At 42.4% G+C, this 12,831-nt stretch overlaps 1 protein-coding gene across 3 annotated transcripts in view; it reads left to right on the top strand.

Moving 5' to 3' along the window:
- Positions 1-6,726, top strand: part of igsf3 (immunoglobulin superfamily, member 3) — an 80,466-nt gene extending 73,740 nt beyond the window's left edge. For all 3 annotated transcript variants that reach the window (XM_020585835.1, XM_020585836.1, XM_020585837.1), the window contains 3 exons: positions 219-629; positions 2,584-3,030; positions 3,630-6,726. In XM_020585835.1, coding sequence (XP_020441491.1) covers positions 219-629; positions 2,584-3,030; positions 3,630-3,880 — 1,109 coding nt within the window. In that variant the 3' untranslated portion in view covers positions 3,881-6,726. The remainder of the gene's footprint in view (positions 1-218; positions 630-2,583; positions 3,031-3,629) is intronic.
- Positions 6,727-12,831: the final 6,105 nt, after the last annotated feature.

Raw genomic sequence — 12,831 nt, forward strand, 5'->3', positions numbered from 1 at the left:
TCTTGTTCTTTGTCATCTGTTGTACTCACCCACATAGCACTATCATTTTGTGCCCAGTTGCCACCAGCATTAAACCCATCTACTGTACACATTGTGCCACAAAACAGAAATTGCATTGTGTACCTGTCACCAGTGCTCACATTTTCCTGCACACAAAGAAATGACTGTCTGTTCCTTTATTTTTCCACCTGAACCTCCTCTTCTTTAATTCTTTGCAGAGAGTAAACTGCAAGTGCAAAAGACCAACCAGTCTCAGGTGTACTTAGAGGACAGTCGTGTCAGGATCAATTGCTCCGTCACCTCCCAGACCAGCCAGGACTCCCAGCATGCTGTGCTATGGTACGTGAGGCGAGCGGCGGGGTCAGAAGCTGATGAGCTCCTGTTGAGAATTGAGCGCTCAGGGGCCTTTGAGTACGGCGCCTACGCGGATGAAGAGAGACTGCGACGTCGTGTGCAGGCTGAGCGGTTGTCACCCCGTCTGTATGTGCTGACGCTGAACAGGGCGGAGAGCAGTGATTCTGGGACGTACTACTGCCTGGTGGAGGAGTGGCTGAGTGACCCAGATGGAGCCTGGTATCGACTCTCCCGGGAGTCTTCAGGGTTCACACAAGTTCTGGTCCGGCGGCCAGGTGAGTGCTCTTTATAAAAATAAAAAAATAAAAACAACAAAAATCTTATTTTTCCCCCACTGGACCAGCAGATGCCACCTTAGCCCCACAGACTGTCCTGCTTTAGACAAGTTAAACATTGTTGAGTCAGTCCCTCCTCCAGATCACTTTCTCCGCACCTACACAATGCTATGCCTAAGGCCTCAAGGCTGTCTCGCTCCAATGACTTTACACCTGCCTTGGGCAGAGCTCAGGTGGCAAAAAAATTGGTTAAAGTCATGCCGGCTGTCACATGCCAGGCTAGAAGGCAAAGCATTGCTCATACAGAGAATCTAATGCTCATGTTCACTACTCCAAAACCTCAAAGGGCCCAAAGCCATAATGTCACTGCCACATAGACTTGACATCCCATCTTATAACTGTTATCTCCAGTACATTCCACCTCGTATCTTGTTGCCTCACTGACTGAATTTTCCCTGACTCTATTACCACAGCCTTCCTGCCATACCTCTACAATAAATCTCCTTGCCCCCAAATGCAAATAAATAACAACAACCCATCCATCTTCAACTTTCCCATTTTTTTTGTATGACTCTTTTACACACACCAGCTGAAGGTGACCTTTCTCATCACAGAGAACAGTGTTCTTCTGCCAGGTGTCCTATTAATAATGCAGAATGAATTCTTTGATATGGCATCTGTCCAACTAGAACGCGAGGATCAAAACGTCTGGTCACAAACCCGCAGGGCAAGGAAAATGCCTGTATTTTATGTAGATGGTGAAGTTGACACTCCCACAATTAATAAAGCTACAGCACACATACATATGCTGTGACATGCTTATGTGATGTGACCTTAGTGTATATTAGGCCTGTTTGTATTAAGCATTGGTTCTTCTTAGTCTGTGATTTTGTTTCACCTTTCATTCAAAAAGTTAATACATGGTTGTTTATGGAGCTCAACAGGAACCCGGGTTATTATTATGAAATCAGAGAGGTAATGTATATTATGCAAACCACTTAGACTTTCAATTTGATTTGTTAATATGCTCATAAAACAAGTAAAATATGCTGTATAAATACTATGCATATTTTTTAGGGTGCTAAAGTCGACCAGAAATCTGTCTGCCAAGAGGAAAAATGAGGGGGCATGTGTGCCAAAACTTGCCTTTTTCTGCTCTCCTGCTGTCCTTTCTGCTTCTTGTTTTGATTTAACAAGAGGACTGTTGAAACTGTGTGTGTGTGAGAAGCCCAAGCAAGCCAGGCCTTTACTGCAGTTTTTTAACTGCATTGGAAATGGGTCATTGTACCACCCCTGAAGGGCTGTAGCTGCCATACAAATAGACACACTAGCCTCGGGGTAGGATGTAACCATGCTGAAAAGCTGAAAAGGCTGGTGATAGCCATGGGCAGCTGTGAGATTTATTTATTTTTGTCTTCTGTTTGCACAGTTTGAAAGTTGTGTCCCTCTGTGGTGGTATTTAAAGTTCATTAGGGCTGCACCTACAGTAACAGTTATTTGGGGTTTGTTTCCTCTGCTGATTATTTCCTGATGATCTGTCTACAGAATGTCAGAAAAGTGTGAAAAATGCCCTCCACAGGTTCCCAGCAGTCAGGTTGGCACTTGCTTGAGTCACACCAACAGTCTAAAACACATAATATTTAGTCTACTGTCATAAGAGAAAGAAAAATTAGATAGCCTCACATTTGTGAATAGGAAACGAGCAAACATTTGAGAGGTTTCCTTAAAAAAATGACAAATGATATATTAGTTGTCAAATCAATTTTTGATTAACTTATTGACCAATTGTTTCAGTTGCAGTTCAAATCCATGATTAAATAGCAACTGCTAATGTTACTTTGAGTGACTTTGTGACTTGTGCTCTGATGCTGGACTCCATGAAATGTATTTCAGTACTTATTCACTTTTTCTGCCACCATCTTTTTCTCTTTCTTATCTTCTTGGGCCTCTGCAGAGGTTCGACTGCAGGTAGAGAAGATGGAGTCAAATGTGACGGTGGAAGAGTCCAGTTCAATCCGACTGGGCTGTAGCATTCCTTCCCAGTCATCCCGAGACTCGCGCTTCTCCGTGTCCTGGTATGTGGACCGCTCTGAAGACGAGGATAACGATGACCAGCCAAGTGAGGAAGAAGGAGAGCGGGAGTGTGTGTTCTCCATTGGCCATGATGCCGTTTTCGGAAATGGAAACTGCAGCCCCAGAGAGGAGGTGGGCCCAAACTCCCGCCTACAGTTTCAGAGGATGACCTCTGACCTGTATACCCTGACCATCCAAGGAGCTCGACCAACAGACACAGGTCGATACTACTGCCATGTAGAGGAGTGGCTACTCAACCCCCGCAATGCATGGTACCACCTGGCCAGCAACAACTCTGGGTTCACTACCGTCAATGTACTGCAACAAGGTGGGTCCTTAATTATCTCAGTTCTTTGAGCTTCTCTGGATGTGGGAGATAATTAACTGGGATCAATGGCTGTGATCTAATATTATGCCAGCAATTTAAGACTATAGGCTCATCAGGTACCAGAATAAAGATGTAATTACCTGCTGTTCCTTTTTTGATGTTTTGCCTCACACGCTATTCTGTCATACTGCTCAATCCTAATATGTTCTCTTTGTTACAATACATGGAGTATTAATAGTCCATTTAAGGTCTGGCCTCCCCAGTCACAACATTTATTTTACCAATTAAAACGGAACCAGAGATGGCTACACACTGTTTAGCAATAACGCAGAGTGATTAATGCTGTCAAAAGATGTGTTGGGATCTAAAGAATTCGAATAGATTAATTCACCAATATCAGCAACTAAATAAAGATTATACATAGCTGTACAAAATCCATTCTACATGCTGAAAGAGTTATGAAATCAAGAATTTAACCAAAAAGTCAATTTCATTCTGTTAACAATTTCTAGCAAATATTTTCTTCACAACCTCACTAAGGATGGCCAGTCTAAAAACTTTATCCAAGAAAAACTTATTGGTTTATTCTCTGTCAACAGTGTCCAGTCTCCAGTCAGTGGTGTGCTCCAACGCCGCCCTCTTCTACTTTGTCTTCTTTTACCCATTCCCCATCTTCGGCATCCTGCTCATTGCTATGCTGCTAGTGCGCTACAAGAGCCGCAACAGCAGCAAGAGCCAAGAAGGCAAGAATGGCGCCCCCCTGCTGTGGATTAAAGAACCTCACCTCAGCTATTCTCCCACCTGTTTGGACCCACCTGCGCTCAGCCTGCATCCTGGCTCGGTTGACTAAGCCAGAGTCTTCCCCTTCTGTCGCGCACACACCGCAGATGCAGCCAACACAATGCCAGGGAGCAGATCTGGACTCTACCTTCAGACGTAACTGTTGTTCACTGCTCTGTTGAATTAGTCAATCAGTTGATCAGTTTTAAAAAATTGTACCCTGGTGGCTGCCTATTTTATGTTGACAACTGTGTGTGTTTGGGTGTGTGTGTGGATGCGAACGTTTGCCATGTTAGCACGATTAATTGTGCGAGTGCAAATTGAAGGGCAAGAGAGTATTGTTAGCTGCTCACATTTTTGGTTTGTGTGAAACTTAATCTCATAGCTGCATTTTGATTTTTATTACTCTGAATATTTGTCTATTTTTCAAAAGTGAAAAAAAACTGCGCGTATGAGATCAATGGCCAATCCGGGAAGAACATTTAAGAGAAGGAACTTTTATAATCGGCTCCGGCACAGAGGGGATGCCAAAAAAAGTCTCCGCACTGATCCAAGAGCAGCCGTAGCCTGGCCCACTATGTAGGTTGCCATAGCGATGCTCTGTGCCCATTGACTCCGTAGCCGATGACTTGGTTTCCAGCCTGTGTAGAGACAAAGGCAAGGACACACAAGCCTATGTTCTAAGTGAGGATGTGTGTATGTGTGTTGGCCCACCTGCTTTCACAATGAATTTGCCTTGGCAAACAGAAACAGGCCCTGGTGCACCACTTAAACACTGCCAGACACTCTGGCCTTAGTGAGAGACTGCTCTGCTCTTCCCTTCAGTCCTCCTCCTCTCCAAAAAGAGACAGCGAGAGAACGAGAGGGAGGGAGGTCGAAAATAATACCGAATAGATGAACAGCTCTCTCCTGCTGAGGATATACATACTTTACCACAGGGGATTTTTTTTTCCAGTGCCAAGTCCTCCTTGTTTCCACACTGTCTTCTGTAGCCAATGTTTGAAGATTTTAAGACTGTGAGGAAAGCTGATCGGTTCTGAAGCAGATTGTAAATATGTCTGCTTACCTCCTGCTGTGGGTTTACGGGCTTTGTGGGCAAAAGGGCAATTTTTACACTCATGTTGAATCAGTTGAATTGCCCTTCTCAAATTACACAGTAGAAGCCTACTGACTGGAGTTGAATCCTTGCACATTTCTTTAGGTTCCAGGATGACCACTCTGTCATCTCTTTAAGATATCAGTAACTCAAAAAAGTTATTACATATTAGTTACAAAAAAAGACTTGACTTGTTAAGGGCCACATTGATGATTACTAATGTGTAGATGTGTGAGGACACACTTTAAAAATGTAATCCACACATTATTTAAAAAAATTTTTTGGGTGGAGGCAAAAAAAATGTACTTTTGTTTTAAAGATTTTTCTATTTATTGTTTTATACTACTTTGCATAGCTTTGTATGGTTTCCTTTTTGCTTTGAAATTCTCTAAAACTGTGCAGCTTGTGTTGCCAAGCAACTGCACCAAGCAGATTATGTCAATAGCCTTGTGTGTTGGCAGCGTGGTAGATGTAGAAATGCTAGATTTGTCCTGCGCATTGCAGTCTGTAGCATTTCATACCAGAGTGTCAAGTTTGGTCAGTGTCAAAACACTGTATATCTATACTTATAATGAAATTTAATGTGGCTTTAAATGTACAGTAGGTGAACAGACAAGTCACAAAAATGGATTCACTTAATGCTTTTTTTTTTTTTGCTTGAGTCACGTTTATTTAGTGAAATGTGATGTAACACCTAGGTTGGATGTTTGATCACAGACAGCTGAAACTGAACTGCTAAAACGCCTTCTAATCATGGATTCTAGCTGAAGGCATCCTCCTCGGTTTGCCTGACACGAGGCACATGGGTTGAAAATCTGTGTCACCTTCCTTGGAATGCAACAGCCAGGAGAGGTGCGAAATATTTTACCCGATCTGGGCCCAACAGTTTCACTGCCAGACTGGATATGAACACTCTTGAAAACTTGTATCAATTGTGTCAACATGTATATTGCATGACAATATTGAAGGAGGAATTTTGATGTTTTGTAATCTTTGAACTCTGAGCATTGTGTTTGTGTGACAGAGCAGTGCCCAAACTTCCTGAGTCAACACAAAGCCCGCCCCCTCATCATTTACATTATCTGACTGCCAATGATGCCCTATGAACCTGTGAAGTAATTCGTTTTAAGAATGGGTGTTGTGAAGATTGTTTGATATTATTGCTCATATTTGTCTTTTTAATGCTTTGCTGTTATCCGGCACTTCATTAAATTGATTTATGTCAAAAAAAACAAAACAAAAAAAAAAGTATGTTATGTAGAAATTACTGACACAAGCTGCTGAGTTCTGATGAAGAAGAGCTGGCGCTGTTTAGTCAGAAATGTGATGCATGTGCAGTGAGTTCAGCTACAACTAAACTGATCGGTGTTTTCAAAGAAAAAGCACACCAATTAGCTGCTTGTCTACTCATTAATGTGTTACACATGTTTTCAAAAAGGAGATTGATGTGGATAAGCAATTTTTAGCAAAGAATTTGGTTTATGTGCACACTCAATCTCAGTACAGTGTACCTACTGTATATACACACGTGGACAAAATTGTTGGTGCCTTTCCGTTGAAGAAAGAGAAACTCACAATGGTCACTGAAATAACAAATTACAAAAGGAGTGGGCCAAAATACCCATCGGCAGGTGCAGAAGTCTCATTGAGAGTTACAGAACTCACTTGATTGCAGTGACTGCCTCAAAAGGTTGTGCAACAAAATATTAAGTTAAGGGTACCATCATTTTGGTCCAGACCAGTTTCATTAGATTGTTTTTTAAAATGCTTCTGTTGAACCACAATTCAAAAGCAATGTCTGCTTTTCATTAGTTAATTTTCAGTAAATTTTTATTTAGGATTACTTTTGTCAGTTTCACGGTATTTTGGTGACCATTGTGAGTTTCTCGTCCTTTAACGGAAGGGTACCAACAATTTTGTCCACGTGTGTAAGAGCTGTGTTTCCACTGTCGGAACCAAACGAGCAGTATATCTTATACTTCTGTCCGCATAACCTTCCGGGTTGACGTGGAACATCCTGCTTTGTTTTTCCACTGTATTTTCTCTGTGTCAGTCAGGAAAAAAGGGCTGCTCTCCTCTCACACACACAGCAGAGGGAGAACAGACGATCTGAAGGATTGCTCCGTAGTGTCACAATCAGCCACTAGGGGAGACTGTCTGAGTATTTGATCAAATATTGTAGCTGTTGAGCAAGTAAAGCACAGACTTGCAGAAATGCTAATGACTGAGGTATGAAAAGCTGGCATTTAACCAATCACAGGCGACTGCTCTGTATGCACGCATGCACGCACCCCCTACCCCCTCGCGTTACTGGAACTTGATTTTAGTACTACCTCCTGATGGGTGCTGAAATTTAGCTCCAGAACACCACCTCTACAGTGGGCGTGCAGTAGCACCTGTAGCCAGCATTACTCAACTTGGTAGTTTGCTATAATGGAAAACCCCCTAAGGCGTCTGACAAAAGCAGCATACAGTGAAAAAAATAGTCTACACACTGAATATTGCAAGCTCCCAAGTAGTTAATGAGGCAGCGTTTTGACAAGCACACCTACAATTAAGAGAATACATGATGCAAAAAACTCAATAAGTGAACACATTTTCCAATATATGCTGTACCTGAAACTGTCTAATAGCCTAACTACTGTATTTATATACATTTTCATACTCTATAATAATAAAGTCAATTTTGGCAAATGCACAAAAATTGAAATATGCACAGCACCGTGACTGTGCATGAGAAATATTTGTAAATAGTTTCTTGCATCATGTGATCTAATTATCCTCCTAGTTTTCTGTGTATATACAGTATATACCCTATTTTTCTTTCACATGGTCTTTGCCTAACAAAAACTTTGGTGGTTGAAATTTTGCTTCATTAAATTACAATATTCACTGTGTGAACTACCTCTATTTTTCAGTCATAAATGGTCTTTAGCCTCACATTGCTATTTGATATCCAAACAGCAGGAAAGTCATTCTGTACATTTCAGGCCCCAGTATCACCAGGAATAACCGATGGAGCTGTTAGAAAAAAAGTCTACTGTAATTTGACAGTAATGGTTGCATATCTTATCAACTTGCATTTACATTGGAAGTAAATGCTAGCAGGAATCTCACTTCAGTTTTTCCAAAAGTAAAAAACACTAGGAGCTTGCTTGTTTGTTTGCTGAATGATTTGCCTTTTATAACTCTTGAACAGTCCCAGAGACACAGGTTGGGTAAGTGGTGCCACTGAACAGCTGCTTCAGCTTCAGTGTGTAAACCCCTGAAATCATTCCAAATTCAACTCATTTAATCTTTCTAGACTTGAGCCAGGAAGTGGAGGGCATGGTTGTGGTGTCTGATGTCACAGCACTGCCGCATCATTGGAGCTGTACAGTCAAACTCTGAATGGTGTTTTTTATGTAGTAAGAATATTAACGCCATCCATAGCTGCCTCCCAAGATTCCTCCAGACATTCTGACAGTGTTGTAGCTGCGTTTTGAGGACTGCATGTATTGGCTGTATACTGGCTCCAAATTTAGGTGTAAAATAGTTTGTGGTGATGTTTTCAGTTCAGCCAGTGATGCTTTATTTTTAGTGATGTATTTTTATATGATTATGGTTTGTTCGATTTTCTTTGTTACTCTATAGAATAGCTGCCATCGTGACTATTAAAAAGGCACTTTGCTATTGTCAATTTATTGCAATAAAATACATTCAGTGCATCTTCCTGTTATCCTTTCAAGTGTTTGGAAATGGGTTATTGATACAATGTATTGATTAGTTTTCACACAATAACATGTTATTCTAATTCCCAGCCATCTGTTGTATTAGGGCTGAACAATTTGGGAAAATAATCAAATTAGTTAGCCTATAGCCAAACTAGTTATTTGGCTATAGGCTAGAGAAGAATTAGAATTCAAACTGGACAATACAGCAGTAAATCATACAGAAAAAGTATACTTTCTTCCTTCATTCATAAAATTCCTCAGATTTGAGCTAATCACATATTTTGAGTAGTGTATAATGAAACCAGAGCAGCAAATGAAGCAATACTGTGAATCACTCTGCTAAATAAACCCAGACCTCTGACTTCCTATGCTCTAGGCTAAAACTTCACTGGTTCACTGGTGTTTGTACTGGGCTCACTGGGAGCTGTGGTCCTGAATCTGCTCTCTGCACAGTTATTGCTGCTAGATGCACTGAATTATTTGAAGCATTTAATAAGTAAGTTCTTTTTTTCTGCCAAATCTTCATGTAAAGTGAGTTAACAACAGTTACTGCTGCAGCCTCAGTGTTTAATGATATAACGGTATGAACCGTAAGCAGGTGGCAGAGCTGTAGGACAGTTAGTGGAGGGAGACAGAGGTGAGGAGAACAGGCAGCAGACTGTGCTGATCCACATGCATAAAGATGAGAAAGCCTGCCTCAATCCCTAAACTAGTTTAGTTTTACGATGTTTTCACTGCTGTGGACAATGAATTTAAATATTTAAAATGACATACTGCGCCCTGTATTAATCCAATAGGGACAGAGTGTGTGCACTGTATTGATCCAATATAGGAAAACAGCAAAGAGTGTTTCCTTTAGCAATACATACGGTCCCTTGTTAAGGGATGGGGCAACTGCGCCTTTTATACCAGATGAAATGTGCGCTGTTCCACTGTCGCAACCTTACTCAGGTACGTTTCGCTTGCTTCTGCTGTACAACCTCTGGCCATGTAGCCAATGTGTAATTGGTTTGAAGTCGGATATTCAACAGACATTGGGCTCAAAAGGCTTCCACGTAACCGAACGCTGTCTGAGTAGGACAACAAGACCCCGCACATGAGCGTAATAAGTTAGGGACCATCAGTACTATCTGTGCCCTCTGTGGGACATGCGAGAACAGATTTTGAACCAATGTGACTCGGAAACGACTGATGTTTAAATTTTCTATTTTGTAGTTTTTCTGTTGGACAATAATTTACAGATGGTCCCTAACTTAGTACATTCATGTGCAAGGTAGATGAGGTCCTGTTGTCCTATTCAGACAGCAAACAATGGACAGCGTTCGATTGTGTGGGGGGCTTTTGAGCCGAAATATCTGTCAAATATCCAACTTCAAACCAATTTCACCTCAAGGGTCCAGTTGCCTAGTGTTATCTCTTAGACTTCAACGTTTGGTTTTGCTGTGGCTGCAGCTATTTTCAGTGCAACTGGCAGCACCGAAAGTGAAACTCATTGGTGTGTCTTTCTTGTTCCACTCATTAATTTACTCTACAGGTTTTATGTGAATCCTGTGGAGTATGTCGCCAGATCGATGACTTTAGTCTTTGGCACTGAAAAATAAAGCTTGGCAGTGAAAACTAAACTCTAACTGAAAAAGCAAACAAAAAACAAACATTGGCATTGAAGCATTTCTACTACAAAAAACAAAACAAAAAAAAACCCCACTGGCATTTAAAAAAAGTATTAATACTGGAAAAATGACAATCTTATAATTTTTTGTCTATATCTTTGGTTTTTTCAATGCCAAGTTTTTATTCTTTCAGTTTCGCTTCTCTTTCATTGTTTTGGCACGGAGGGGATGGCTTTGAGAGGCGGGGCTAAGGAAAGTGTGATTTGCATAGTCTGCTTGAGATCCATGAGGAGAGGACAGCCCTCTCCCCCAAGCCACTGTTCGAGGCTGCCATAGTGGACTAGGACAGAATGTGTGTGCCTGAAGTCTGCTGGGACGCTGCTCGGACTGTTTTGAGTGTAGCATTTAAAACCACATTTAAATGGCAGTTTAAAATCGCAGGTTTTGCAATTTGAAAATTGCGTTTTGTTAAATAGCGATTTTGATTTGAAAACTATCGTTCAGCCCTACTCGACATGTTTGGTTTGGTCTGTGTGTGTGTGTTTTTGTAGCCTAAGCAGAGGAGAGAAAAGAGGGCCAGCATATCAGAGGATAAATGATATTTTCAAGGATTCTTGCAAGTTAACCAGGTGCTTTTTTGAAAGCTTCAAGAAATCACATCTCACCAGTCATAACTCATTCAATGCTGATAGACACCCACCCCATCCAAATACATATAGACTTCCCATACAATAAACGTCCACCAGTCCTATCGTCTCTCATATAAACTCATAGTGATGCACAAAAAACCCAATGAAGCCAAGAACGAATGCTGCCACCCATTCCATAAATCAAGGTGACACAAATAGAAAACAGCACTTACTGGAAGAAAAATCTTAGTTTGATGTTTGCCTGTGGAGTTAGTCTTTCTCAGCCTCTTGACAAACAATCTGTCTTGATTGAAAGATCCCCTATGTTCAAAGATCTGTTCATGTTGCTTGCACTGATACCAGGCACACTATCACTGATGTTATTGTCAGCTAGCTCCATCACAACTTCACAAGATGCAAAAACACCAAACCTTCCCCTTTGAGCACTATCTCCCTGTCCCACTTCTCCCAGATTTTGGTTCGTCTCCATTTCCTCACACCCTATGAGCAATGATCTGCTTTACATAAAAGTAAGCAACACTCACAAATCCATAGTCCTTGCTGAGGATACCGACACCAGAGGGTACATATGGACAGACAGCACCTAACAATCTAGAGCGGCAGGGCAGCAGTCAGGCAAATGGATTACGATTTATTACCAGTGAGAGAGGCAGCACTGAGGAGAATGCAGAAACAGGACATGTCTCCTCCTGATTTCACTAGGGTGAGCTTGGATGGATCGTAACAAGGACAGAGGAAAAAAAATCTGTCAAAATTTATACAGCATACACATGTGAACAGCAAATGGGAATATTTGCTTGTGTACAAATAGATGTTGACTTGGCACACAACGCCCAGAATCCACTATAAATAAACTGAACAAACAGGCTGTTCTGTTCTTAGAGGTGAAGACATACTGTAAGGGAGGCAGGGCTACAAAATTAACAGCTCCTAGAGAGCGACTGGTCTGTTGAGGCCTGCGCACAGCTCGCTGCACTCAATTTTATGTGGTGTGACCCAATTAGTGATGTAAGTGTGAGTCAACAAGAGCAGCAAATAAAAGAACTTGGTAATACACAAGCTGCAATATTCATGTTTCAAATAGTGCACTGGTTTCCTCCTCTGTGGTTTAAAAACAGGGGTAACGTACAAGTGAGCAATAAGACAAAACATGTCTCCTCAGCTCACCACCAGGTGGTGATCAGTTGACAGCTCCGCCCCTCTCTTCACCAGAGTGTCCAAGATATACGGCCGGAGGTCAGATGAAACAACCACAAAGTCAATCATCGACCTCCGGCCTAGGATGTCCTGGTGCCATGTGCACTGATGGACACCCTTATGCTTGAACGTGGTGTTTGTTATGGACAAACTGTGGCTAGCACAGAAGTCCAATAACAAAACACCACTTGGGTTCAGATCGGGGGGGCCGTTCCTCCCAATCACGCCCCTCCAGGTGTCACTGTCGCTGCCCACGTGGGCGTTGAAGTCCCCCAGTAGAACAACGGAGTCCCCAGTCGGGGCCTTTTCCAGCACCCCTCCCAGGGACTCCAAGAAGGCCGGGTACTCTATACTGCCATTCGGCCCGTAGGCACAAACGGCAGTGAGAGACCTATCCCCGTTTAGCAGAACGTTTAGCAGAATCCCCTGTCAGAGAGATCTTCAACTCCCGCCTCCGGCAGAGCTTTGACCAGATCCCAAGGGAGGCTGGAGATATTGAGTCCAAGTGGACCATATTCTCCACCTCCATTGTCCATGCGGCCGTTCGGAGCTGTGGCCGTAAGGTTGTCGAACGTGTCTCCGGTGTCTGTCGTGGTGGCAATCCCCGAACCCGGTGGTGAACACCGGAAGTAAGGGATGCCGTCAAGCTGAAGAAGGAGTCGCATGGTGGTCAGGGACAGTGCCTCTGGACTGGCAGACCGGGGTGGTGGTCCCTCTTTTTAAGAAGGGGGACCGGAGGGTGTGTTTCAACTATA

The sequence above is a fragment of the Monopterus albus genome, unplaced genomic scaffold, assembly GCF_001952655.1.
Source record: "Monopterus albus unplaced genomic scaffold, M_albus_1.0 scaffold380.1, whole genome shotgun sequence".
Taxonomy (NCBI): Eukaryota; Metazoa; Chordata; class Actinopteri; order Synbranchiformes; family Synbranchidae; genus Monopterus; species Monopterus albus.